At 47.2% G+C, this 25350-nt stretch overlaps 1 protein-coding gene across 1 annotated transcript; it reads right to left on the bottom strand.

Annotated features, from left to right (window-relative positions):
- Positions 1 to 1036: 1036 nt before the first annotated feature.
- Positions 1037 to 24511, bottom strand: fbrs (fibrosin). Its single transcript, XM_072703865.1, has 18 exons — positions 22944 to 24511; positions 17470 to 17640; positions 16992 to 17027; positions 16851 to 16880; positions 16675 to 16723; positions 13060 to 13348; positions 9015 to 9241; positions 8631 to 8935; positions 8470 to 8499; positions 7963 to 8058; positions 7108 to 7173; positions 6794 to 6832; positions 6311 to 6382; positions 5616 to 5688; positions 5450 to 5530; positions 4890 to 4973; positions 4151 to 4352; positions 1037 to 3753 (listed from the first exon to the last, which is right to left on the bottom strand). The coding sequence occupies exons 1-18, from the start codon at positions 23235 to 23237 to the stop codon at positions 2394 to 2396; spliced, it is 3504 nt and encodes a 1167-aa protein (XP_072559966.1). The 5' UTR covers positions 23238 to 24511; the 3' UTR covers positions 1037 to 2393.
- Between the last annotated feature and the right edge of the window lie 839 nt (positions 24512 to 25350).

Below are 25350 nucleotides of genomic sequence, written 5' to 3'. Positions count from 1 at the left end.
GAGCTCATTCAAGTAATTTTTTGTTGTAAATAAATATACCTAAGAAATTATTTGGGTAACAGGAATGAGTGTTGAGATCAACTGCCTTAGACATACTTAAAATATCACCAAAAATACACAAAAGAGCATGAGTGGATCAGGTGGATCACTGCAGGTGATTTTTTTTTACTGCTTTACTGACATTGAATGGTTTAAAAAAAGACAAGGTAGGTAAACAGAGTATGCATTTAATTAGGTGTGTGTGTGGGGGGGTGACGATGCATCTCTCTCCTTGCTCTTATACGCCATTCACACATACACACACACCCGCTCGCACGCACGCACGCACACACACACACAGTCTTGTAATCATATCTTTTTGGGGACCGCTCATTCATTTCTATAGGAAAAATGCTAATCCTAACTATGACAACTTTAGCCCCTACCCAGTTTTAGTACAGTGTTCCTAATAAAGTGTTCAGTGAGTGCATATAATCACAGCCTAACCCTGACCTGCTAGTGCTACGTTAAGTACATAAGAAATTTTCAAAGAGAGGAGGCCATTCGATCAGCCGCTTGTGTCCCCAGCAATGAGGATCCTATGAGCTGAATCATCCCCAGGGAAACGTGCCACATGGCCTTAGTGCTGTGACTGACGCTCCTTCACAATGCAGTGGTACATTCTTCTTAGTGCGTCTAGTGTTATTTTAACTCAACCTGTAGACGTAGATACTCCTGCTTTATTTTGAAATCTTTATTTTCCATTTGTGGAAGAGAGCCCTTTTCCTCCTGACTTTATTCTTAATTTCCTTAGTAAACCACCTTGGCTACAGTTTCCTAGATTTAGTTTTGCTGGAAACAGGTATGAAGTCCTCTTGCACTTGCAACAATGTGCTTTTAAAAAATTCCAATGCCTCTTCAACAGTTTTGCTATTTAACTTTGCTAAGTAATTATTTTTTCAGTCTCATACCATTCAAGTTAGCCTTCCTAATATTGTATATTTTGTGGTTGACAACTTCAAGCAATGTTGAAAACTCAAAGCAGCACACAAACAAATACTCAACAATCTCTTTATTTGTTAGCATACGAGGTTCTTTTCAGAGGAAAGAAAGAAAAGGTTTAAAATATTACAAAATAGTTTTATTCAAATGACTATTTTGTCCTATACATGACTTCCAGCTGTTTCCGCCCATGTCAGCCCCCATCACTTCATACCTCAATGTATAAATTACCTATAAATTATATACTTTTCCATAGAGCTTTTTTGAAGCACTATAGGCCGGTGGTCTTAGGGAGTGACTCCTGCATTTCCGTTCCACATGCGTGTTGCGATGAACGTCACCTTCCATAGTTTGGAAATAAAGGCTCTTAAAACCAAGTGTCACCTTCTCACCTAAACCAGCATTGATCACACAGTTCTGATTCCCTTCAAAAGAAGGAGTGCTTTTGCCTATATATAAAAAATATATATTAACAAAAATAATCAGCTTTAGGTTCCCCCCTACAGTATTACAGTGAGTCATTTATTCTCTTAGCTCCGTGGGGTTAAAGGAGGTTGGTCATTATTAAAGTAAAATTATGCAAAGTTGCTCGACTGTCATAGATATTTTGTCAGTGAGTTACAAGTGCACAAGCATGTCATTTAACCAAAAAGGCTCTATATGCAGGCAGATTTATCAACTTAAGCCTTACTTGGGCGATACTTCCTCACTTTGAGGACAGAGACACTATATATTCTTCCTGCGGCCGATTTAATGTTAAGTAAGGGGTCTGTGGTATTTCTGCTTTTAGGCTACAGAAACATCCACAACTGGAAGAGGAAGAACAAGCATGCATCAGAATCCTACCATCTCGGGGAACGCGGGGGCTACATTTCATGTAACACCAAAAGAAAATTTATGATTGTAGCTAGTTATGGGACAAAATGAGACCTGGAAACCCATGATAGGGGAGACTGTTTACTTCCCGTCATTTAAATCCAGGCAGAATGGACAGTGCATGGTAATCCCACCAAGCGTTTCAAAACAATCACTAATGCCAACCATAAACAGAGCCTACAGACCTTGTTCTGAGTCTGAACAGTTCTACTCAAGAATTAAAAAGTTCATTCAATATGAGGGGTCCAGGCTAAAGCACCAGTCAAACCGCCATTATACCTTATTACATGTACCATCACAATGATCAACTTAATTCCAATTTGTTTAAAGTTTACATGTAATTTTTGTGCCCTTAGCTTTACTGTAGCTATGGCAGTGTCTCTCGCTTCCCCGACCTGTGACCCATACGTACATTTTCACGCCATTTAGTAACAGATTTGCTATCAGTTTTAAGGGAGGGTAACAGCACAGCTTCAGAACTGCATGAAATAAAATCATCACACTACTCTCAGGTGACCACAAGGGGGCACCCTGCACTATCTAGATTCCCTGTCTTTGTGTGTACTGTACAGCACCAGTTCAGGGGGAGGTGCAAAGCGGGAGCTGCGAGGAGACACCGAGGCCCTGCTGGGGGTCACGGAGGGGATGAGGGGCGGCGGCGCCCCGATCGACAGCGAGCCCATCAGTCCAGAGGTAGCCTTGGAGATCAGGCCATTGGCCACGTGCCGAGGGTGGGAAGCCAGGTGGCCCAGGCGGGAGTAGAGGCTGGTGTGGTGGTGGGGGCCCGCGGCCCCAGGCTGATGAGGGTGGGACAGCAGGCTGCCATAGAGCGGCTCCAGGTGGTGGTGTGAGGGGGTGGCCAGGTGAGGGGTAGCCAGCAGCGTGTGAGGATGCATCCCATATCTCGCCCTCTCAAAGTCCTCCCGCAAAATGTGGGCTCGCTGCTCAGTGTCCAGAAGGCCGCCGCCAGTGCCCCCCATGGACTGGGGGCCGTGTTCCGGATGGGCGTGGTGGGGAAGCCCGAAGTCCTGGCGCACCGACGATGGTGGGGGCAGGGGGGCGGAGCCAGGCGGGTGGTGAGGGTTTGCGACCCGCTCCGCCTCATAGAGCCTCTGGGCCTGATGCTGCTGGAACAGCCGGGCCAGCGTGGCGTCGGGACGCAGGGCGAGAGCCTCACGCTGCTGCTCCCTCCAGGGGTCCATCCAGTGGCTCTGTGGCAGGACGTGGGGGTAGGGGGCATAGCGCTCTGCTGGCGAGGCCACCACCATGCCGGCGGCACGCGGAGTCAGGGACAGCGAGAGCGCGTGGTGCGGGGGCAGGCCGGGCGCCGGGCCCAGGCAGAGGGGGGCTGGGGCCCCAGAGTGTGCGGGCAGCAGGGACAGGCCGCCCGGCTCTGGCTCGTCTCTGCGCTCCTCCTTGACCTTGATGGGGGGCAGCAGGTGGGGGGAGGGCCGATTCGGGGAGGGCCGGGGGTCGGCCTTTTTGTCCTGGGACAGCAGGGAGGTAGGAGCACAAGGTGGGAAGCTCTCCTTCTGAGGGGGGCGGGAGGCTTCCGCCTGAGATTTGGTTGCCTGGGGGGTATGCCGACAGGGGTACAGGTCCAGAGGAGAAGGAGCCAGGCTGAGGGGGGGTGCAGGGGTGGGGGGTGCCGAGGAGGAAGAGGAGCAGGGTCTCTCCGGCGCGAGGTGCAGCCTGGAGGACAGCGAGGGGGTCGGCTTGCTGTCCCGCTCTCTGTCGCGGCTGTGCGCTGTTGGGGGGCCCTCGCGGGGAGGGGCTTCAGTGTCAGGCTGGGGCCCCTCGCGGTCACGTTGGGACACGGGGGTGCTGCCACGGGGCCTGACGGGGGCCATGGCTGGGGACTCCAGGCCGGGGCGGCGACCATATGCAAGGCAATCACTTTGGGGGGGGGGGGGGGGGGGGGCAGAGAGGAGGGGTTTATGTGTCTGACGAGGCCGCTGTACATGCAGGCAATGCAAGCTGTGGTCCTTAAGTTTGAGGGGCAGCAGGAATACTAAATATGCCCCCCCCCCCTCAACACAACACAGCCATAATAGAATACACTTAAACACCCCTCCAGTGTGAGGGTGACACCAGCTGAGAGGACGTGTTATCCGTGTCACCGATCACATTACTGATTGTAACTTTATATGCGATTAGTTAAACATCGAATTACAGGAAAAGGGGAGAGAGAGAAAAGAGGAGGAGAAAAAACAGCTACTGTGAGAAGGAAAGAGAGATAGGAGGAGGAGACAGGAAGCACAGCAGGGGGCGCTGCAAAGGCACGGGTGCGTACCGGTCCTTCTCGTCTTTGATGTGGATGACCTCTTTCTTCTCCTTGGCCGGTTCTCGCTCCTCCCTTTTGTCGGCAGCCGGGGTCCAGGCGGGGGCCGTGGAGAAGGCAGAGGCGCGGTGTAGGCGCTTCCAGGAGTCGTGGCAGCCGGCCACCCCTCCCACGGGCCTTCCGGGGCTGTCCTTAGGACCGAAGGAGCTGGGCACTGCAGGGGGGGGAGGCCACAATTTGGCGAGCAGATTAGTAATACGCCTGAAATATTTACGAGACGCCCAAAAGTTAGTAATCTGTAAAAATTCGGTATATAAATAACGATAAAAATGTCAAACATTAAACTGCAAAAAGTACCACCACAGATGTGTTTTTACCTTCATTGTCCACAACAATCTCCTCTTTTAAATGACGCTGTGGCTGCTGATCTGTCCCTTTCTCCGCTGCCACTTCAGTGCTTATCGCTTCCATGGTTTATACCGAAACAGGCGCATGCGGCGCGCCCCGCTAACCGAATTTAATAAACATAAGGATACGCCGAATCGATTGCTTACTAACTTTTAGGCATCACGATATGCATCTCATTAATACTTTAGGCATACTACTAATCTGCTTATTGCACTGTGGGCGTAAGTAAATGTCGATGTAGTAGCGATACGGCAGAGCCTAGACAATGGCGATTACACCGCGATGCGATGCCATGCAGCCTTACTTAGCGGCTGCTGTCAGGCAGCTGCTGTGACAGACTCACCCAGCGCCGTGCTGCCCAGCCCACCGAAGGCACCGGTACCCAGAGATCCCAGGGAGGCATAAGGAAGTAGGCGGCCAAAGGCATCTGCAACATGATCACAGAACCGGCAATCAAGCCAGCGGCCAGTCTGCCCAGACGGGGGGGCCTCCAGACCGCCGCCTCTGGGCATCATGCAGACCGACAGCACACTTCATCTTAGACAGCAGCCCCCCCCCACAGCCTTGGTGACCACGCCGCACACATCAGATCACGACCATGGTTTCTCTCACACCCCTTACTGAGACAGATGCTTAACCTACAGCATAAAGCTACTATCTTTGTTTGTAATTATATACTCTAATGCAGCTACAGTCATTACTGGACCGGTTGGGGGGGCGGGGGGGGCAGGGGTCCACATACTAGTGATGGTCAGACAGCAGGGTCTGCCAGCACCTCCACGGCAGCTGGGGTTAAGGGCCTCGCTCAAGGGTAAACTGAACACTGGCGCATTGCTAACCCGCCAGGTTAAACAGCATCCCAGAATCACATACAAAACAGAGAGGACAGCAAAAGGATCTTACCAAAGTGACCTGGGGGGGTGAGGAAAGAAGAGTGAGGAGTTAGAGGAGGAACAAACGAAGAAGAGGATGGGTGGACCGCTCCTGGAAAGAGAAGACAGTCAGGCACACAGAGATTGGGACAGCCCAAAGCAGGGACCCAGCACGGACTGGTCGGGCCACGGAGTACCTAGAGGTCCGTGCCCAGAGCCAGGCAGACGGGCCAGCATGTCGCTACGGAAATCCAGCTTCCGAGGATCCGCCTGCAAACAGGAGAGGCGGCAGTGAGGCTCAGTGCAGCTAAAAGCTGCTGGACTGATATCTTCAACAGACGATCAAAGGATCAGGTCTCTACCAAAACATTTCTGTAATGATGGCAACCTTAGATGGCATGGTGTATAAAACAAACGGGGAAATGAGCGAAGATCACAAAATGCAACTGAGCAGAGTAAAAAAACAAAAACAAAGGAACATCATTTCATGGACATGGATACTTGGAATAAATCAGCATTGTCAAATATTTGAAAATGAATAAATCTAGGGATGCACCGATACCAGCACGGGTATCTGATACTGCGCTCATATACTCATAAAAACTGTCCAATACTAAGAACCTATACCACTTAATTGTAACATTACACTAAAACTCAAAACTGTGAGATTTTGTCAGACTGTAAGGCCTGTTCTGCTGAAGTGTGCAGAGAAGGATGGGAGAGCATGTCATGTGACACCAGCAATTTGACCAAACACCTAAAGACGCACCATGGCGTACTCGAATTATACACAGGTCAGTAATTTGTAGAGCAATGTATTTTGAAAAGCGTTTGAAACAGCTGAACTGTATTTTGAAATTTGTGTATTTTAGAAGATAAATGCAAACCTCACCTTGACTTTCTCCTGGTGTCTGAAAATCATCCAGGCCACACGGACATGCATCGCACACCATTTCCCGGGTTTCTGCATCAGAGGCAAGTATTTCTATCAAAACCTTACAGAGCAAGACTCCACCACCACAAGAGCAAAGATATTGAAGTGTCATTGTCATACTGCTAAAATTGCCTGACAGCTACATCTATACATAGTATTACAAACATGCACAATGAATATATCATTTCACTATACTACTGTAGGTATGCTGAGCGAGGCATGACAGACATTTTCCCTAAGAGACAACTGTATCTCGTCTGGTCCTGAAATATCAGGCTGAATTTTACCAAACACCTGAGATTTCGGCAATTTAAACTGGAAAAACTGAAAGGCAATGACATCAAATTCAGTTAAAAGTCGGAAGTGCCCTGATTTGACAGCGACTGATCTGCAGCTGTGGATTTGGTGGTGAGAATGGCAGCAGGTCTGAGAGGGTCGTACGTTACTGACTCTTGAGGACATCTTGAATGGGTCACTCAGCTGGAAGAAACACGGACATGAGAGTGAAACAGGAGAGAGCAGCAGAAGCACAGAGACACGTCAGCGTTTAATGCTGTGTCAGAGCAGAAACCGGGCTACTGGAATCCTTCCTAAGGATTCCTTATAAAGCACAGGTATGCTTTCCCTTCAGCTAAACAAAACTGTGTTGAGGTTTTGTTTCACAAGCAATATCAGGTAAATCAGAGAAAGAAATTCCCAGCTAGAAAATGTAAATGATGCACCCCCACAGGACAGAGAAAACGAGGGACACTCACTTTAGGCTCTTTGGGTTGCAGATGAGCTACAGGTCCGAGACGAGGTGACATCTCTGGGCTGGTGCCCTGAGGAGAGACCGCAGGGATGTCACATTCGAGCATGATCAGTGCCGACTGCCGTCCAAAGCAGGCCAACCCTGCCTCATAAGACCAACCATAAAACCAAATCTCCTGTTTTGCCAGAATAACCACGGGTTGTAAAGAGGGAAGTTGGATAACCAGTAAGGTACAGTGTACACCGCTTAGATCAAAGAGCATACACGGCAGCCCGGTTGGTGTCCTCTCTTAAGGTGAGCAAACTGCAGAAAGAACCCCAAAGGTGGAAGGAACTCACATAGGGTTATAGCGATAGACAGAGATAGTTACGCTACATAGGTTACAGTATAGGAAGGCTTCATTTACTCAGTCTGGCTTTGCTCCTCCCAGATATATCCTGGGTTCTGGTTTTCACGCTACATGACTGATATTACTAACAGCACAATGACCCAAAAAGCACTGAAACTGGATCAAATCCCACACGGACCTGTAAGCTGGACTCCTGCTACATTCACCTTTTAAAGTAATAACCTGAGACCTGACAATGAATAAAATGCAATTGTAGGCATTTCCACATATACAGCAGTATTGATGTAAGGTCACTACTCAGACTACACTTAAATAATTCAGTAAATCTATAACGAGTATAGATTAAGTCCAAGCTCTACACAAGTCATAAAATACATCAGAATTTATATATCCAAATATGAAAAAGGGGTTATGAGCCAAATATTCATTTTCTAAAAAAAAAAAAAAAAAAGTTAAAGATCTGCTGTGGAAATAGTGGATGTATATTTACATTTACATTACGCTGCTCACCTTTGGTTGAAAAGCTCCTCGCAGGTTGCTGAGTTGTCCAGTAGAGGGCAGCACAGGGGGAATCCCAGGAACTGTGGGCGGGTACTGGGGGAAAAACTGAAACGAACAAAGGAAACTGACAAATTTAGAGTTTAGAACACCTTACAACACAGCAGTATAGTGTCCGCGTGTCCGACCAATCACAGTCTAGCTGTAGAAAATCACCACAAAAACGCCCCTTAGAGAGAGACCAGCATCATCTCCACCGTGCCTGCAGGTACAGGAGGGATGAAGACGCTGATCCCTCTGAAGCGTTTCATTCATACAACTCAGTGGAATTCGTGTGGCGACCAGAGACAGTTAATGTGAAGTCACTGATACGGGGACAGTGTCACTGCACAGCCACTGCACTCCGAGCGGAATGGAGCCTCGGCCGGGACCGGGACCGGGGTCCTGAGAGCGCTGCTAGATCTGGGGTGTCGTTAGCGAGTGTTTTCCCCATTTTTGGTGGGGAGTGGGGGGACTCACGGGGTGCCTGTAAAGTCCCTCCATCTTGCACTAGGAGAAAACACAAAAACAACTTACTAATGAAATATCGTATCTCTTTCTGAAAAAAGGCTAAGCACCTCTGTTTACAGTTTGCAGAAATGTGGATAAAGACAGAGATGTGACCAACGCATGACTCACACCCCACTGCTGGGGGGGGGACGTACCAGTGGACTGGCGGCGGTTGGGGGGGGCAGGAACGGCGTGAAGTGTTGGTGCGTGTGGGTGTGCTGGTGCTGATGGTTGTGCTGGTGGAACTGGAACGCCAGCGGGGGCACGGCGGTCTGGGCGCTGGTGGGGGCCGAGCGGCGGCCAGAAGCCTCGCTGGGGCCCGAGGATGAGGGGCCCCCGTTGGTCTGTGTGTCTGCAGTGGGTGCCCCCCCCTCGGGGCCCGTACACTTTGATGCAAGGAAATGAGGGCGCAGTTCCTGGGACAGCAAGCCGGACCCTGCGGGAGAGAGACACAAGTCAATATCAAAAGCCCACCAGTAGGAGGCGACAGTTAGCAGCTGCAAAGTGAGCAGTACCTGTCAAAGCACCAGCGCCGGAGCCTGTGGGCGGCTGAGACCCCCCCTGCTGAAGGGGGGGTGGTGGAGGCAGGCCGGGGGATGACCTGTAGTGAGTCCCTGAGCTGGAATGTGCGCGAGACGGCAGCGCCCCCGAGAGGCTGGCAGCCACGCTCGCGGTAGGCGTGGGGGTGCACACAGAGGAGGAGGAGGCGGAGGAGGAGGGCGGCTTGGCCACAGTGCTGCTCCTGAAAGAGGAAGTTCACAAAGGTCTGAGGACCTGTTCGGCACCATCCGTAACCGAGGCCCCTGTTAACCTTTTTCAACATTAAACATTTAAGGTGTTCTGAGTGTCCTCTCTGCGGCTCTGCTGACACTGTCAAGAGTAACAAAATATGGGGGCAGCGAGGTCAGGCAGTGTCAGCTGTGCCCAACACGCATTTACAGAATGAGCTATAGTCAAATGAACTGACATTAAGCACAAGACTGCAAACATTCACAAAATAACTAGAAAAGATGCTGCCAGCTAAAATGACTGGAACGACCAACTGGAAACGTGAAAAAGCCAATACGTGTGTTTTTACCCAAATGTCCCAGTCTTAGTTGTGACAAAACGTAAACTACACCCATTCATTTACTGTACATGCCACTTACAAGCAAATTTGCACAACCGTTCCCCAATTAGTAACCTGTATCTTGTGTATGTCTTAATTGCCAAATCTTAAAATGTCATTTTAATCATTTATATTCTTTATATACATTATTTCTGACTGTACACACACCAGCTCCAGCTAGAATCTATATAATGTACCACACCCCAAACTAAGCAAACAAAAAGTTGCTATATATACGGCTTATTTTTAAAAAGCATCCACGAGGTATTTTAACTCTCGGATGCAATAAGTTATAAAATAAAAACATTGCACGGTGTAGAGAATCTCTAAATAGAGTGACATAAATCTTGGTGATTAAATTTGCCCGGCGGGGGTGGGGGGGAATCCCAGCTAATATTGCTGCCAAGATTTCAAAATAAGTGTGACCTTACTCTTAATACCACCCAAGCCTACTAACAACTTTTTTAAAGTTTACCCATTTCTCTGTTAGTACTGGTGCTTGCTGCAATACATCTGCCCCCTGCTGGTCTGGTGGAGTAACAGCTGTACGCATGCACTGACCATGACCGTCAGCATCCACAGACACATGCAGCATGTACACAAGAGTTCACATGATTATATGCACGCCGGAAAGAGAAGTATGAACCAGGCTTAACGCACCGTTAACATTAACATCGATAGTTGTCGATGTCATTAAGTGCAATTTATGCAGCAAACCGCAAAAATGCACCTAATCAAAGACAAAATTTGTCATCAACTATTTACCACCAACTGTTACTGATGTTATTGATTAGTTGTTGCAGCCCTAATTGTTAGCATCTCAACTTTGGAAATAAACATTTATTATAATACTACACTAGTTAAAGATGAGCATGCCATGCCTACCGTACCCACCCTCCAAAAGCCTAACCTTAATTTAGCTCCCCCACGATAAATTTCAGTGAGTTCGCCATGATGCATTTTGCCAACTGGCTACCAGACTGCTACTCATAAAATTTGCTGAGCGGGATGGGGGCAAAAAATTACTTTATTTTACAATATTCAGGAAATCTCATGGTCAACAGACTGAGAATGACTGACCTGTACAATATTCCTAGGAGGTTTGGCTTATGCAGTCTCCCTTTCTGCCCTCTGCTGCCACCTATCACTGCCGCTTTCATTTGAAACTGATTTGTCTCCGGTGTATCAGGTGTGAAGTGATAAGATCAAAAGATCACAGTAACAAGATCAAGTACCTGAGGCTGTTCTCTTTGCTATAGATCTGTCAAGTACTTTTAGCGTTACCGTGTTCACAAGACCAACTGTCTTCTACAGCTGCCGTTTCCTTCCTTTTGCTGCCTCACTACAGCTTCATTTTGGGGCAGTTGTCTCAGGGGTGACTGACTTTCACAAGGTCAAAAGTCACCTACAGTGACCCTTCCCTTTGTTTTCAAGTGCAGTTGCTTCAATTTTGGTGAGATTTGTCTCAATTTTTTTCTCAGTTCCAGTTGTTAACCATGCCAAGTTTGAGAAAGATCCTTCAAATACTTTTTGAGTTAAGTTATTAACGAGAAAGTGTCCGCGTCGGCGGATGATCCCAAAACCATATGTATTCCCCGAAGTCCAGGGAATTGGGATTTGGTAATTGGGGGAACCCTAGAATCCGGTGTGGCAGTGAAGCAGGAAAAATGAAGGTGGATAGCGGAGCAGCTAGTAGAAATCAAGTGATGAGCCATGTGATGAGTAGGGACCAATTAGGGTGCTTCCAGAGTCTGCGTTTTCAAAAGGTCCTATTATCATTCATCCGCAGTGCAGTTCTTGGGGACTGAAAACTTGTAGTGTGGATGAAATGTGGACTTAGCCTCACACAAGCAGCAGGACGAGTGGTTAAGTTAAAATCACTCTCGCCCCATCACTCCCCTTCAGTAGCTAGCGAGAATCACAATCACAAATCTATCTGCACACATGAACACACTGAAGGGAAGGGAGGAGAATGGAAAAAGGATGTGTGTTGAAAGTGTGGCAGGGCTGTGGGGTGACATTACTTTCTGATTTGTTGAGAACCTTGATGACATCAGCTGGAAGGAATGCCAGGCTGCAAAGGATTATAGCTGATAGGAGGAGATCAAAGTGTTCAATTCTTTGAAATTCAGTCTAGAGATTAACACTGATGTCTACAACTGGACATCCCATGAGTCTGCTTTCATTGATGGCTAACTAACGTTTAAAGTTAAACTGCTATAGGCACACCTGCCGCAGCACGCACACACCAGAATGCTCGAGAAATGGCAACGACACTTGACACTTGGAAAAACTGAGAAGCTAGTGGGGCAATGAAGTGGAAATGCATTTTTGTCAGATATTACTGATAACCGGCTAACCTTTTAAGTTGCACAGGTCTGTACTCATGTCAGTTACGTTATACTAGAGCTGGGCGGTATGATCAAAAATTTATATCACGGTGCAGCAGTGAAAAAGGTCCCCCTTAAACGGTTTCCAGCTGCGGCAATTTCCGAAAGTTGTGCACGCTATTTTAACTGGTATTGCAGTGTAAGAAATATTGATATCAAAACAATAATGATAAACGGTTTCCGGTATGAACCGGTATACCGCCCAACACTACGTCATACATCTTAGGATCCCATGAACGTGTGTAGCAGCTACATCATATAATGCGGGCAGTGAGATATCAGCGATGTAGCACTGACTTGGGAGGCTAGTGAGGTCCTAAGTGGTGAATGAGTTGACATAATCACTTGTTCTCCACCATGGGAAATGGCAGAATAGTTGCATCTTTAGTTCTGGCGCTGCTAACTTCAAATATTATGAAATTTTCATATCGACAAGCATCTCTGACCAAGACTGACACATTGGACCGATGCGGATAACCTTAATAAAACATCAGCTGACACCAATGTTAACTAACATATCGTGCGTCTCTCCCTACAGCAAAAGCTACTTTGGGGATTCTCAAGGCATTACTGTGGCATGGGCTGTACACTTAACCCCCAAAAGTACTTCACACTCAGTGTCAAATACCAGCCAGGGCTGCGTGAGGATAGCACAAACGCACGCGATTCACCACACTATCCGCACACTGACTGTCTATAACATTACCGGATTATTACTTCAGGGTCAGCTTGTCTACTGCATACATACCCTGGAAGCACTGAGAATATTGGTCTTCAAAACTAATAAGTTAGTTCTGTTGATTCTCAATGCCATTTAGATTAGCTTTCAATAATAAAAAAAAAATCTTTAAAAGCCTCTAGTGGAACTTTAATAAAGACCACTTTTAGAGAGTCTGTAATATGGGAACAGGTAAAAGGACAACACAATAAGACAAGATTAATAGAGTGTTTTAAAACAATGGATCAATCAAGCACAATCACAATATAGTGACGATCTAACAGAGCTGAACATGGATAAACAGTCACATCACAGCATGAGGGATTTTTAAGATGGAGACCGACCTGCTGAAGTCCAGGCCAGAGGGGGCGGTCCGGTGCTCGGGCAACACCAGGAAGGCTTTCAGCTTGGGCGAGGGGCCAACACCGGGCCGCGGGGGGACGCCCTTGGGGAGGGAGAGCGAGGCGGCCGCCGTGGCCAGAGGCTCCGAGGCTGAGAGGTCCACGCTCTTCTCCTGACTGCGCTGGAGACCCGAAACGCGCGGCGTCACCGAGAGCCAGGGGTGACATCGCAGCGTAGAGGGCGGGGAGGGTCCGCTCCTCACAGAGGTAGCCATCGTCAGGGGGGCAGGCTCTGAAAGAGGGGGGGGCACCGGGTCAGAGGTACAGGTGAGGGCGGCGAAGCACGTCTCTCAATAGAGGCAGACATATAGGCGAAAGGCCAAGCCAGTCTGCAGACAGCTGAACAGCAATGCAACCAACACAAGCACTTGGGTTCCATCAATAGGCATGATTACAATCCTTACAGGAACAGAAGCATTAACAGGCAAAGAGGGCAGTCAGAGGTACAGACCCTGACATACACACCATGTGGTTTTTCAAACCAACCTCCAAGGGTCACTGTGGTTCTTCTGTACACAATTAACAGCACAGGCAACCTGCTGCCCCTTTTTAACAGAGTAATATGCAGAACACAGACACACAGGAACACGCAGGCACACAGACAGACACGGCGTTCACATGAACAAATGCAATAAGAAATGCTCCAATTCTACCAAGGACAGAAAAATTCATTCTTTCAGTGTCAAATTCCGATACCCAAGGAGTAAATATCAGCGTCTGTGAACTAATAAACATGCAGCATACATGTGTAAAGATCTAAAGTCACTTGTGATTGGCTGAATAACGTAACGCTATATGAACACGTGATAGAGGCCAGAAGGGATAATGCACGCCCAGAGACAAGCCGCTGCTGCTGTTTTTGTCATATATGCCTAAGATATCAAGTGTAGCTCCACAGGGTTCCAAAGGACCATTTAGTCACATTTGGTGACCATTTTTGGAGACAACACGACTGAATTTTATAAGTATGCACACCAGTGTGACTTACAAATATACCCCTCATTTATGCCCAAATATGCCCACCCAGACAGTGCCTGGCCACATTGTCGTATATCACGTGAAACATCTGGATAATTGGTGTGTACGTGTATGCGTGTGTGTGTGTGTGTGTCATTGGATCTTCGTAACTCGGTTCAATTTAGTTCCTCGGAGGCACTACTGAGGCGGTGCCTACAGCGATAAAGTTGCTGATTGCTTGACCACAAGCACTGGCTCCAACATGGAAGTTACGCAGAAGTGCAGGAAAAGAGACAGAGCATATGGAATTGTCTTTGTATTGTGTTTGTTGAAAATAACACAGGCAGTTCTTAGCTGACGGTAGTAACTCATTCCACTGAACCATATGCAAGTCAAGTTTTACATAAGCCTACTTAATGCAATGGCCCCACATTTACCCATTGTCAGCAAGGGTCCTTCACATCAACATTCATGCATCTTTCTGGGGAGGGGGAGGATTTTAAAGCTACAGCCCTAATTTCCTGTCACTAGTGTCCAGCCTTTTATCAGACTGTTTTAACCAACATCTGGAGAGTAGAAAACAGCCAGAGTCAAGAAGCACACTACAATATTCTCTCCGTAATTGAATAAAATCCACCAGGTGGCTTGTGTTGGCCAAACATTATAGCAACAAACTCTTCGGAGGCTGTGTGTGACTGACTGGAGCAGAAGATGAAATGATGCTATTAGAGAGTCACTGGAAGTCGCGGCCCCGAGCAAAGCTGTCAAGCCGTCAAAGCTAACAGAGAGCTTCCCTGAGGACACGCTAAACATGTGACCCACTGAGGATCAGCAGACTGCTTAGCTGGACCCGCAGCCAAGCCACAAACACTGAAGGCTCACAGGAGAAAGGAAGAGCTTGACGGCGGCAGACAGGAGATGCCGCAGGGAGCCGCGGGCCTGCCGGCTGATCCGTACGCCTACATAACCAGGATGCTCTCTAATCGAGGGCCTGAAACAATCTCACCGTCAATGTGAAGAAACACCTCTCTCTACCACCTTTGAAAAACAAATCTGGATGGATGAAGGATGAAGTGTGTTCCACGTATAGTCCGCTGACCAATAGACCTTTAGAAGGTGATAGACCAGTGTTTCCCAGCCCAGTCCTCGGGGAACCCCGGACAGTCCACGTTTTTGCTTCCTTTCAACTCCCAGCGCACCTCTACCAGGTATTCGGTGTTCCTGATTGGATGGGAGCTGGGAGGGAGCAAAAACATGGGCTGTCTGGGCTTCCCGGAGGACCCCCGAGGGTGTTTTCACATAATAGTCCTTTTTAAGCAAACCACACTCAGACTTCTTAAAGTGGCATTCCCATTGTGAACTAATTTGAAACTCAGTTCCCTTTCCTGATGGGGCCTCAGTTCTCTTTCTGTTCACACTATATAGTTCCTCTGGAGCTTTCAGACCTTTACTGCTTTGGATTATGGGTAGCTTGCCAGTGCATATGATCTGTCTACGGCAAGCCTGGAGGGCTAAAATACAATGGCAAAGGGTGAAGCAAACCTGGAGAGCTTCGTGTTCACAATGTGCAGGTTAAGCAAACCGCAACATGGACTCGAAGCATTTATTTCAGGAGGGTCTGAGTTTGTTCGGAATATTCACATGCAGTACTGTGCAAAAGTCTTAGGCTCTAAGACAATCAAAGGCAATGTTTAAAGCTATTTAACTGTGTAGTAAGTGTACATTCGCTCAGGACAAAAAAAACTGTTTTAAATTAGAATATATGCAAATCAAGAATAACACAATAAAAACAAGCAAAAAATTCTTCTGTTCTCCAAAAAGTTACTGATATCTAGTTGTATGGCTAGATGAACACCGCTTTGGTTCCCAAACCTCTCCTCATGGGCACCACAGCCCTTCCATGGATTTATCAAAATTGCACCACCAGCTCAATTCATTAAGTTAATTAGTTAAAAAAGTTAATGAGATGCTGATTAGCTATACCAAGGCTGCTAGTGGTCAAGTCAAAAAACGAAATGGCTGTATTGTATGGTTGCCGGAATTAACAGGGAGATTTTAGCAGATGTTTTGAAAAGGCTAAGCTAACACAATTTGACAGACATAGTAACAGTTTTAAACCAACATTAAGATCATTTAGACATTTTCTTTGACTGTAAGACTTTTAGCACAGTAATGTACAAAAAAAGCTTAATAAATGGGTTTGGTTTGAGGGCTGAAAGGGATCAAGTCTGAAAACACCCTCAATCTCAGATGACCTGGGGCAGGGAATGAGCTGCATGTCAAAGGCCTCCTGTACAGTCCTACCCAGCATCCCTTGCATCCACTGATCCCCCTGAAACCTGCATGGGAGCTAGAGGCATTGAAGTGCTTTCATGTGACCCTAATAGCTCAACAATGCTGCTCAAACTCCAGATTCCAAGGTGCCATTAAGCTCGAGGGTCATTTCAAAGGTCTGGTTAAACAGAATCCAAGGCTACCCTCATCAGCACCGATACAGGAAAGAGTGTTTTAGTCAAAGCCCCACCACTGGACACCACAGAGCGTCACAAAGCCTACAATCAATCACAAGCAAAGTGACTAGAGGGAGCATCCAGATTTTACCTTTCCTAGTGCTGACAGTGAATATTGGATCCATGTCATTTTCTGACATCTACAGTTGAAAAGACAAAAAGACGTTTTGTTAGGGGAGAAATAATTTCAGTTAATGTTCAGTCAAAACAACTCAGGTGCACCAAAACAACTAAAAACTACAGAAAACTGAATAAAGGAACACCTACCTTATCACCAGAGTCACTCTCTGCGTCACACTGAAAGACAAAATGAGAACATGTGAACGCAGAGCTTGGGAACACATGGACTCTGCACCGCCCTCTACAGTCCAACAAAAGGATTACAGCTGGATGAGCAAGGACACTTACTATGTAACCAGTCTCCAGCAAGAAGCTCCCGGCAGTCTGGAACACACAAACAGATTCATGTAGAGTGACCCGAGACGGAGAATCTCCCAGAAATGACCTGGGACGATAATAGACACCCCCCCAACCAGAAGAGACGGTGTTTGCTAACCTGATAGGGGGAAGAAAAACGTACTATTCTAAATGCAGCCATTTCAATTATGTATAGAGACAAACTGTCACGTATCATTGTGATAGAGTTGAATATACCGCACAGATCACTATGAATTATTCAATGGTTCTTCCCCTCCATCACAGCTGTACATCCTATCAAAAGCTAGACTGCCACATTATAATGTCACCTGCCAGACTTTCACTGCAACTCTATATGTTGGTGAACGTACAAAAATGTGTTCCCCCTGAAAGTCTGACCCGCATGGCACATCATAACTGGTTTAAACTGGTCGCTCACTCCACGCCAACATACGTAAGAGACACACACCTCTGGCTTCCTGCCACGCTTGCGGCGCCTCTCCTGGTAGCCAGCGGGATAGCCATGCCGGTCGGACTCCCGATCCAGGTGGTCCTCGCTGTCCCCGGCGATCCTCCGTCTCTTGGTCCCCCTGTCTCTCAGGAATGCCACATGCTCCGGGGCATTCAGCGGACAGTCCGTCTGAAAGAGACGGGAGATACTGGTCTGCTAATGGGAAGTTGACGGCCACATAGCGCATCACATTCGCCCAGCAAAAATGCCGTTTCACCAGTATTACAGCAACCACAATAGGAAAAACAAAAACTAAACCACAGACAGATCACTATACAGGAAATGAATATCACCCTTTATAGCAAGAAACAGCATCCATTGCGGATTTGGCAAAGCTGTTGGGGGGGTGGGTGTTTGCAGTTTTGTAATTATTACATCATGAGGATCAGATTTCCTCACAATGTGATAAAACCTGTAACTTTTTCCTTGTGGGGAATGAAAAAAAAATCTGTTACAAATCTGTTACTGCAATCAAAAATCCCAGAAGTCTTGTATATTGTTTGGCTACTTATGGTTAAGGTAAGGCCTGAGTAGGAGTTAGGATGTCAGTTTGGTTATGCTCATAGAAATGAGAGTTCCAATAAAGATATGAATACACTCACTGTGCGTGTGTGTGTGACACGAACCACGATCTGAAGCTGTGGAACTACATCTCCTTCTAAAACCGTAATTATGCACACAATGATACAGAGGTTAACCACAGCATCAAGCGCTGGACTTCACAATGAATGGAAAGGCGAGGTTCGTTTTCCACAATGAGTCACTGCAGATGACAAGGCAGACGCCAGGCAGCTAAAGGCAGTCAGCAAGACGAGTACCGGCTTGTTACCATTGTGACAACTCTCACGGGCGCCGTTTCGGCAGATGATCAAATTCTGCCGAATCAAAACGGCGTGTGTGCAGTCTGAAACGGTAACAGCAGTGCTAGTGAATGGCTGATGAGTCAGAGAGCATGATTAGACCGGCAGGTTCCAAAGATACATTTCTCCCAAAACCACATGTACATTCCTGCCTGTGCACGTTATACAATACTGACTGCAAGATGAGCAAAGACTATGTGTCTGTCTGTTAGTACACATCTGGCCACTGTTAACTAGCATGTCACTGCCGCCAAACCGATTTTCCTAATGTCTCACACAGCAATGATTCTGAATACAAATTCTGTTGAACAGGACAAGTTTACAACCATGTAACTCCTAAGGCACATTTATAATGATGTGCGATCAACCGATGTGTATAAAACTTTAAACTGCTCTTCACACACAAAAATAACCCCGCTGTTAGACAGTCCTGCAGAGCTCAATAGGTCTTTAGTGGAACTGAACAGTGATCAGTGACGTTACAGGAAGTCTAAATATTTACTATAATTAGTGGCAGGGACTCCCTTGAGTTTTCTGATAGTGCCAAAGGCTATTTAATGTGTTACAGTGTCTAAAGGGACAGAATCAAAAATTAAGTATTACAAAGAAACATCTGGAATTAGCTATCTTAAGTGACAAGCCTCTTCCTAAATTAAGAAATACTGAACTTCAGTGATTTAATGAACAAAATTCTTCTCATTATGAAAAACTTAGTAGATACTTTATTAGATGTTGCCATCTTAAAACATAAAACACTGGCTCTTTCGGGCTAGTTACTTAGCGCTACAGATGAAAAAGTGTCAAAAAACATGCTAAAAGTGACCAAAATGAACACGTTTCTCAATATTATAACGTTGTCAAAACGTGTCGAAACCTTTCAAAAAATAATTCCGTCAACTTTTATACATAAAACCACAAATAAAATTAGTAGCACTATGCATTTTTTGTTTGCAGATACATAAAAAATAGCAGCCAAAACCTATGTAATCATAAGAATATCATAGCATGTGGAATGATCTACCCTTGCATGTTAAACAGGCTTCTTCTCTGTCTGTTTTTAAATCCCACCTGAAAACCTCTCTTTTCTTTGGCTTTCGATCCCTTGTCAGATGCTGATTTCAGTTTATTTTATTTGATGGTATATCATCTTATTTTGTGCTTATTTTATGAACTTTTATTTACATTATTTTAATTGATTCATTTTAAATTCTCTGTATAGAACTTTGGTCCTGTGTGGTTGTTTTAAAGTGCTTTATAAATAAAGCTGGTATGGTACGGTATGGTGTACCAAATGGGCATTAGCATTAAAAATCTCTGGAGTGCTACCACTGCCCTCTGCCATGTTTTCACTGACAAGACTCCCCATGTTCCATGCTGGGGCGGCACACCTGTGTTTGACAGACTTGACCAGCCCTTCCAGGCCAATGGAGACATATTTACAGCTGCAAAATGGCTGCACGCACAAGTACTTAAGTTGACACAAAGAGTTAAACCTGAGGCGTGGACTAAAATGACTAATTTGGTGCCTGGGTCAGTCTGAGAACCTGTTTTAAGGGATGTTAATGGAGATGGTGTAAACAGAACAAGGCAGTCCTACTATGGTTTGAAAGCTTCAGAGAATATCAGCGATATCCATGAAGCCAAAAAATTTCACGGCACGCCTCTTAAACTGAAATACCAAACTATACCCTGCCAACAAGCCTGATCTATCTAATTCAGGCTTACAGTACACAGTATTCTTTCACTAAACATACTCTAAATGCAGAATATTTTACCTTAAAAGCACTGCATACAGCCAGCGTAGCAGAGTCACCCTGGCAGGGTGGTGGGTATTAGCCCAGAGCCAATGGACATACGCGTTAGGCAGACACACAGTGCCCCCTGTGTGTGCCTATGTGCCCTACGACGGCCTGGCACCTACCCCACGTATCCCAGGGCACTGGCCCGGCAGAACCCCCTTCTACATAATGAATAGGGGGAATTGTTACTGACATCCTAATTATCCAATTGCCATATTCTAACAAACTAACACTGTAATGCGATTTAAAGGAAAAGAAATTAGCATCTATGGAGAACGGTGTACATTGAGAGCTTATAGAAATAACTAACATTTATATGCTGGAGTACAGATTTAGTAGGTTACTAATTCTCTACAGTCTATACTGGATTTCTAATTGTCGTTTTCAGTCTCCCCCATGTTTAAGTGGCTCCCCGCACAGGTGAACATGCCTGCAGTTTGGCAAAAAGGACACTTTAAAACACCAATAAAACAATAAAACACAGCTACCCTATATAGTGGGCAGCCACAGTAGATGGCATTCCACAGAAAATCAGCACCATCTTTCGCTATATCTATACAGGCCATAGCTATAGGGCATTGAGCTACAATTAAGACAAATTCCCCATGGTATAGCACAGGTACAACAGCATTTCACTGAAATGACTTTTCTGGGGGATGGTAACTAAATTGCCCGCCCAGTAAAACGGCAAGCTGCCAGCTCAGCACGGGGTCACTCCGGCCACATGTACAGTATCTACAATCACAGAGGGGTTTTAACACAGTGCTGCTGCCGCTCATTCAGCTTTACGCTCTGAAACGACAAGACAGGCATCTTGAATATCGCTCCAATGTTTTCCTGGTGTGAGAGAAGCTTCTGCTTTCCAAGCCTGCAGCCTTCCACATTTACTGATGCTAACTTCTCTGTGTAATCGAACTATGAAAAGTGCTTTTTTGACATATACATCGTATAAACAGTGGTACTTCCCCATGCGTCCAGTTATTCTGTACCTATACAATGTAAGGTTCAGAATGCATCACTCTCTACGATTACTCAGCGAGTAAAATTTTTGTGCAGGTTGTGCTAAGAAATGCTAAACGTCATTTTTCAAGACCTCAACATTGGGCAATGACAAACATCAGGATTACCAATCAAAACAGAGCCACAAACAACAGCCAGAGTGAAAATTATCCGCGGCTGAAGCTGGTGCCCCAGGGGATGGCCAAATGTTACTCACCAGCACATCGCCGCCACTCTGAGAAAGCTGACTGGGCAGGCCAGTAGTCTTATTTGATCATATCCCTGCTGCATATCCCCGTGTCGCTCAAACTATCAAACAGATGTTGATCACCAAGCACGCCATGGTGGTATTTTAAAGAGATAAGAGACAACACAGGAAAACTGGGATGCTGAAATACTTATAAATTAAAATTCATGCCAGTGTTAAAAATTCTAGGTAAGCGCCAAAAGAATCAGGCATGTAAGGGAAGAGATTCGATTGTAGAGTGTGGTCAAGGAAGCAGCATTTTCCCATCTCATGTTGCTAATTAGGTATGTTTTCCCAATACACTTGCAGGATTTTTTTTTTTCCCCGCTTGAAAAATAGGTACACTGAGTGTTAAAGAGTTCAGCAGAAAGCACACCAGGATTAATCAGCCAATCAGGAATCATTCTGGCAACAAACCCAAGTCTGTAAACAGTAAGCTGTGTTCTGCTCTCCTGGTTTCCTTAGGAATAAGACAGCACCAAGCACACACTGCTGCACTGTGCACGTAATGCCCGATTAGGATCCAAGCTGCAGTTATAAACAGGAAGGAAGTTATTTTCTGTACTTGAGGAAACAAAACAGAACAGGAAAACAGCTACTCTCAAAGACAGCATGTGCATGACCTTTGTGGCTTTTCTGGTATTATGGTGTGGCAAAGTTCTAGTCCAATGAAGGCCACCTGGATGCAATCAAAATGAGAGCTTTCGGTCATATGACAGGGGAGTGAGCCAGCCAGCATAAGCAAAGACAGGCACCTAAAGGTGTTCAGCTTCTGACTCGGCTACCAGATACTATGTCTTTAAGTTGTTAGCAAACTTCCATTTTCTTCATTAACTGGACTCCCATGTTTTAAATACCCACAACGTCTTTCATCGCAACACACCTCATCTAACAACTTCAGCAGGTAGCTAAGCCCGCATCTTCTTGCACATCACAATCGCTCCCCGTCCGAGTGCCTGTGGTGACTGCTTCATAGATCACTTTCTCTTGGTCACTAAATTCAGGTGAAATCATTCATCCATCCTGGCAAACCCGTTGACCCCGCCCCCGTAACAATGACAGACATATCCATCCGTAGCGGGCTGTCGGCTGCTCTCCGCCAGGTCAGACTAAACACATCCCCACCCCCAGCGGATCCCCATTGTTACCCGGGTAATGCAGTCAAGTCGCTGGGTTTCTCTTTAATCGTGTAATCTCTCAGATCCAAACAGAGTTTAAAGCATTACAACCACGTTGTTAATTTGTGATCGATTCCCAGCATAATTAATGATCGTCTTGCGTTCCTCATTTCTGAGAAAAGCGCCCCAGCCATGACAGATGACACACCGACCTGGAACCCCCACCGTAACCCCAACTTATTTGCACGATCGATCCTTAGTCTAAAGCAAATAAACCCGGTTGAGGGAGCCTGAGAATTCAGGTATTTCCAGGGAAAGGACCCAAGGCCATGTCACCCCCCCCACCACCACCACCACCACCACCCCACCAGGCCACGCAGCCTCGCCCTGCATTTCTTCGGCCGCTCACCTCCAGGGCCTCCAGGCTGACGAAGCTGGCGATGGCGAACCCATCGATGATGTCCTCCTCCCTGGACGCCGACTCTCTCTTCCGCCGGCGGGGCGGCCTGCGCCGGCCGCACAAAGGCTCGGCACCGCTATCCAGACGGACAGTCGTCCCGGTTCCGTCCTCGGCGACTGCCGGCCGCTCGGAGTCGGAGGACGCGGACGACGCCCTGCGCTGCGACTCGGCCCTCCTCCGAAGGCGCTCCCTGTCGCGTTGGGAGCGGGTGCGCCGGCTCTGCCTGGGGCCTGGCCCGTCCATATCAGCGCATACACCAGGGCGCCACTAACATCCACTTACCAAGCGCTCTGACGGGCCGCTCGGAGAACCGTGCGCCTTATCCGCTGCTTGGGACTACCGGGTACGGCTCCGCTATAGTGGGGTGCCCCTCTCTAATCTCAAAAAGCGACCAGATCTGATCAAAAGGAGCTTGCAAGTCCCCTCGTCCGGCCTTGGAAGAGCCCAGGCGTCGGCATGCGGCCGATCGGGATAGGGAAGCAGAAGCGGCCTATTCGCCCGAAAGCCCCCCCTCAGGCTGGGAGGCAGCGGAGCGGCGCCTCTCGGCGCGTTTGGCGAAAACACGGCGCTTAGGTGGCGGAGGGCTTGTGCGGCCCCGCTCGGCCGGCCATCGCGGACCCCCGCTGGCTTCTCCTTTAGCCAAAGTTCGCCTGCATGGTGGCTAGGCTCGCTCTGCTTGTGAAAAATAACGTCAACACCCCGATTGCGCTTATTTATCAGTCATATTTAACCACCTCTGTTCGAATAACCGATGGTTTCCGCTCGTCGCCGCTTCTCTCACTCAGCCGCGGAACCCGACAGGCGGCCCGGGCAGGGGAACGACCAGCCTAGCAGGCGGTGTCACTGTGAACAGCGTCCCCTCGGGATACGCTGTCTCCACTCCAGTGTAATAAAAAGCACGATGCCGGCGCCCCCGTGTCGATAAGCTTCGGTCAGCGGAGCGCTACACGTGGATTATGAGTTCGCTTTGCGGCCAGCAGTGACTTTATCTCCCGCGGTAAGCAGAAAGCTGGGCATCCGGCGGCTGGTCGTGTCAGGACAGCTTAAGGATCCGCCGTTAGATCGGACAGGCCCCCCACTCCATACCGAAGATTCACGAACCACATCGTAATGAACTGCAAGTTAGGCATCAGATGGGCCGAGAATTGGTTCTATCTCATATTTCGGTAACTGGTGTCGGGATCTCCGGCCAAGAAATGCGTCTCAGGCCCGTTTAGCGCAGCCTGGGCCTCAGTTTAAAGAGCCCGGAGCTCAAGGCGGGCTGTCGCCTCCTCCAGTGACAGCGGCTCCGCGGTCCGCCTGCGGCTCTCTACAAGTCCCGGCCAAGCTGCGAGGTCCGTGTCCCAAGCGCCGAGGAGCACCGTGAGCACCTAACTCCGCCAGCGGCGGTACTGTGCATCATGTCGGACCGAGGGTCTGTATACTGGAATAAAGAGGAACCTGAAAGCACAGCAACACCGCGGTCACGGCGCTGCGGCTGCACGGAACACGGAAGGAGCCGCTCAGGCGGAAGTGGGGAAAAAAAGCCAAACATAAAAGGCACGTGCCCTCCACTTGGGAACCTGAGAAGAAACGCGTGCTGCCACCTACTGTAGTGGAGTAGAAAGAAACTAGCTTAAGCTGAAGGAGGCTCAAAATGACTTTATCATAACACTAACGAATGATTCCGAAGTCCAAGATTTTTATTCGATTTTTCATAATATTAATAATGGATTGCATGTCTGGGTGTACATTATCAACATCAGAATATGCATTGATTGTGGATAAAATACCATTCTTGCAACTTACCTCTGGCAGTAGGACTGAAAAATGTTACAGGCAGTTTACTGTACCCCTCGAAAACAACAAGCTGGGCAAACTAGGCCAATATCTAAGATGGCTGCTCCAGCTCTAACCGAGGACGAAACTGCAAGAAAACTACATCAGGCAGAAGACAGCCTCATGTCTCTGTCACACATAAAAAGCTTGTCCCTGACCTGGGCTTTAGTCTGGAAGCTCCATGCCCTTCTCATCTTCCCATCTACATATAATTCAGAAATATGTCAACTCCATCCCCTATTAAAGTGAATGTTTTATTGATTTATTAGGTTAACCATTACAGCGCATAATAAATTATGTAATAATTCATAGAGCAAATAAAACATATGTCCCTTTAATGTTCTAGACACCATTTTAATTGAAATCTTAAGCACTTTTAAATGCTTCGTAGTAAGTGGCACCTGCAGAAGTGTTGTTATTCTCCAAATATGCATTTGGTAAGAAAGCTACAAATGGGCTTGGGCTGCATTTGTATTCAGATTTTTGCACAGATTTGCCAGTGGGCTGCCCTGCGATGGCCAGCCAGTGACATTCAAAT

The sequence above is a fragment of the Paramormyrops kingsleyae genome, chromosome 20 (genome assembly GCF_048594095.1).
Source record: "Paramormyrops kingsleyae isolate MSU_618 chromosome 20, PKINGS_0.4, whole genome shotgun sequence".
Taxonomy (NCBI): Eukaryota; Metazoa; Chordata; class Actinopteri; order Osteoglossiformes; family Mormyridae; genus Paramormyrops; species Paramormyrops kingsleyae.
The sequence above is the reverse complement of the archived record's forward strand: the minus strand, read 5'-3'. Positions and strand labels throughout refer to the sequence as shown.

Excerpts from the sequence above, each read along its gene's own strand:
- fbrs (XM_072703865.1), bottom strand. The coding sequence starts at position 23,237 with ATGGACGGGCCAGGCCCCAGGCAGAGCCGGCGCACCCGCTCCCAACGC. Across the intron at positions 8,059-8,469 it reads AGGGACTTTACAGGCACCCC|TTTTTCCCCCAGTACCCGCC; the intron begins GTGAGTCCCCCC and ends TGTTCGTTTCAG. Across the intron at positions 4,353-4,889 it reads GCTGGGCAGCACGGCGCTGG|TGCCCAGCTCCTTCGGTCCT; the intron begins GTGAGTCTGTCA and ends CCCCCCCTGCAG.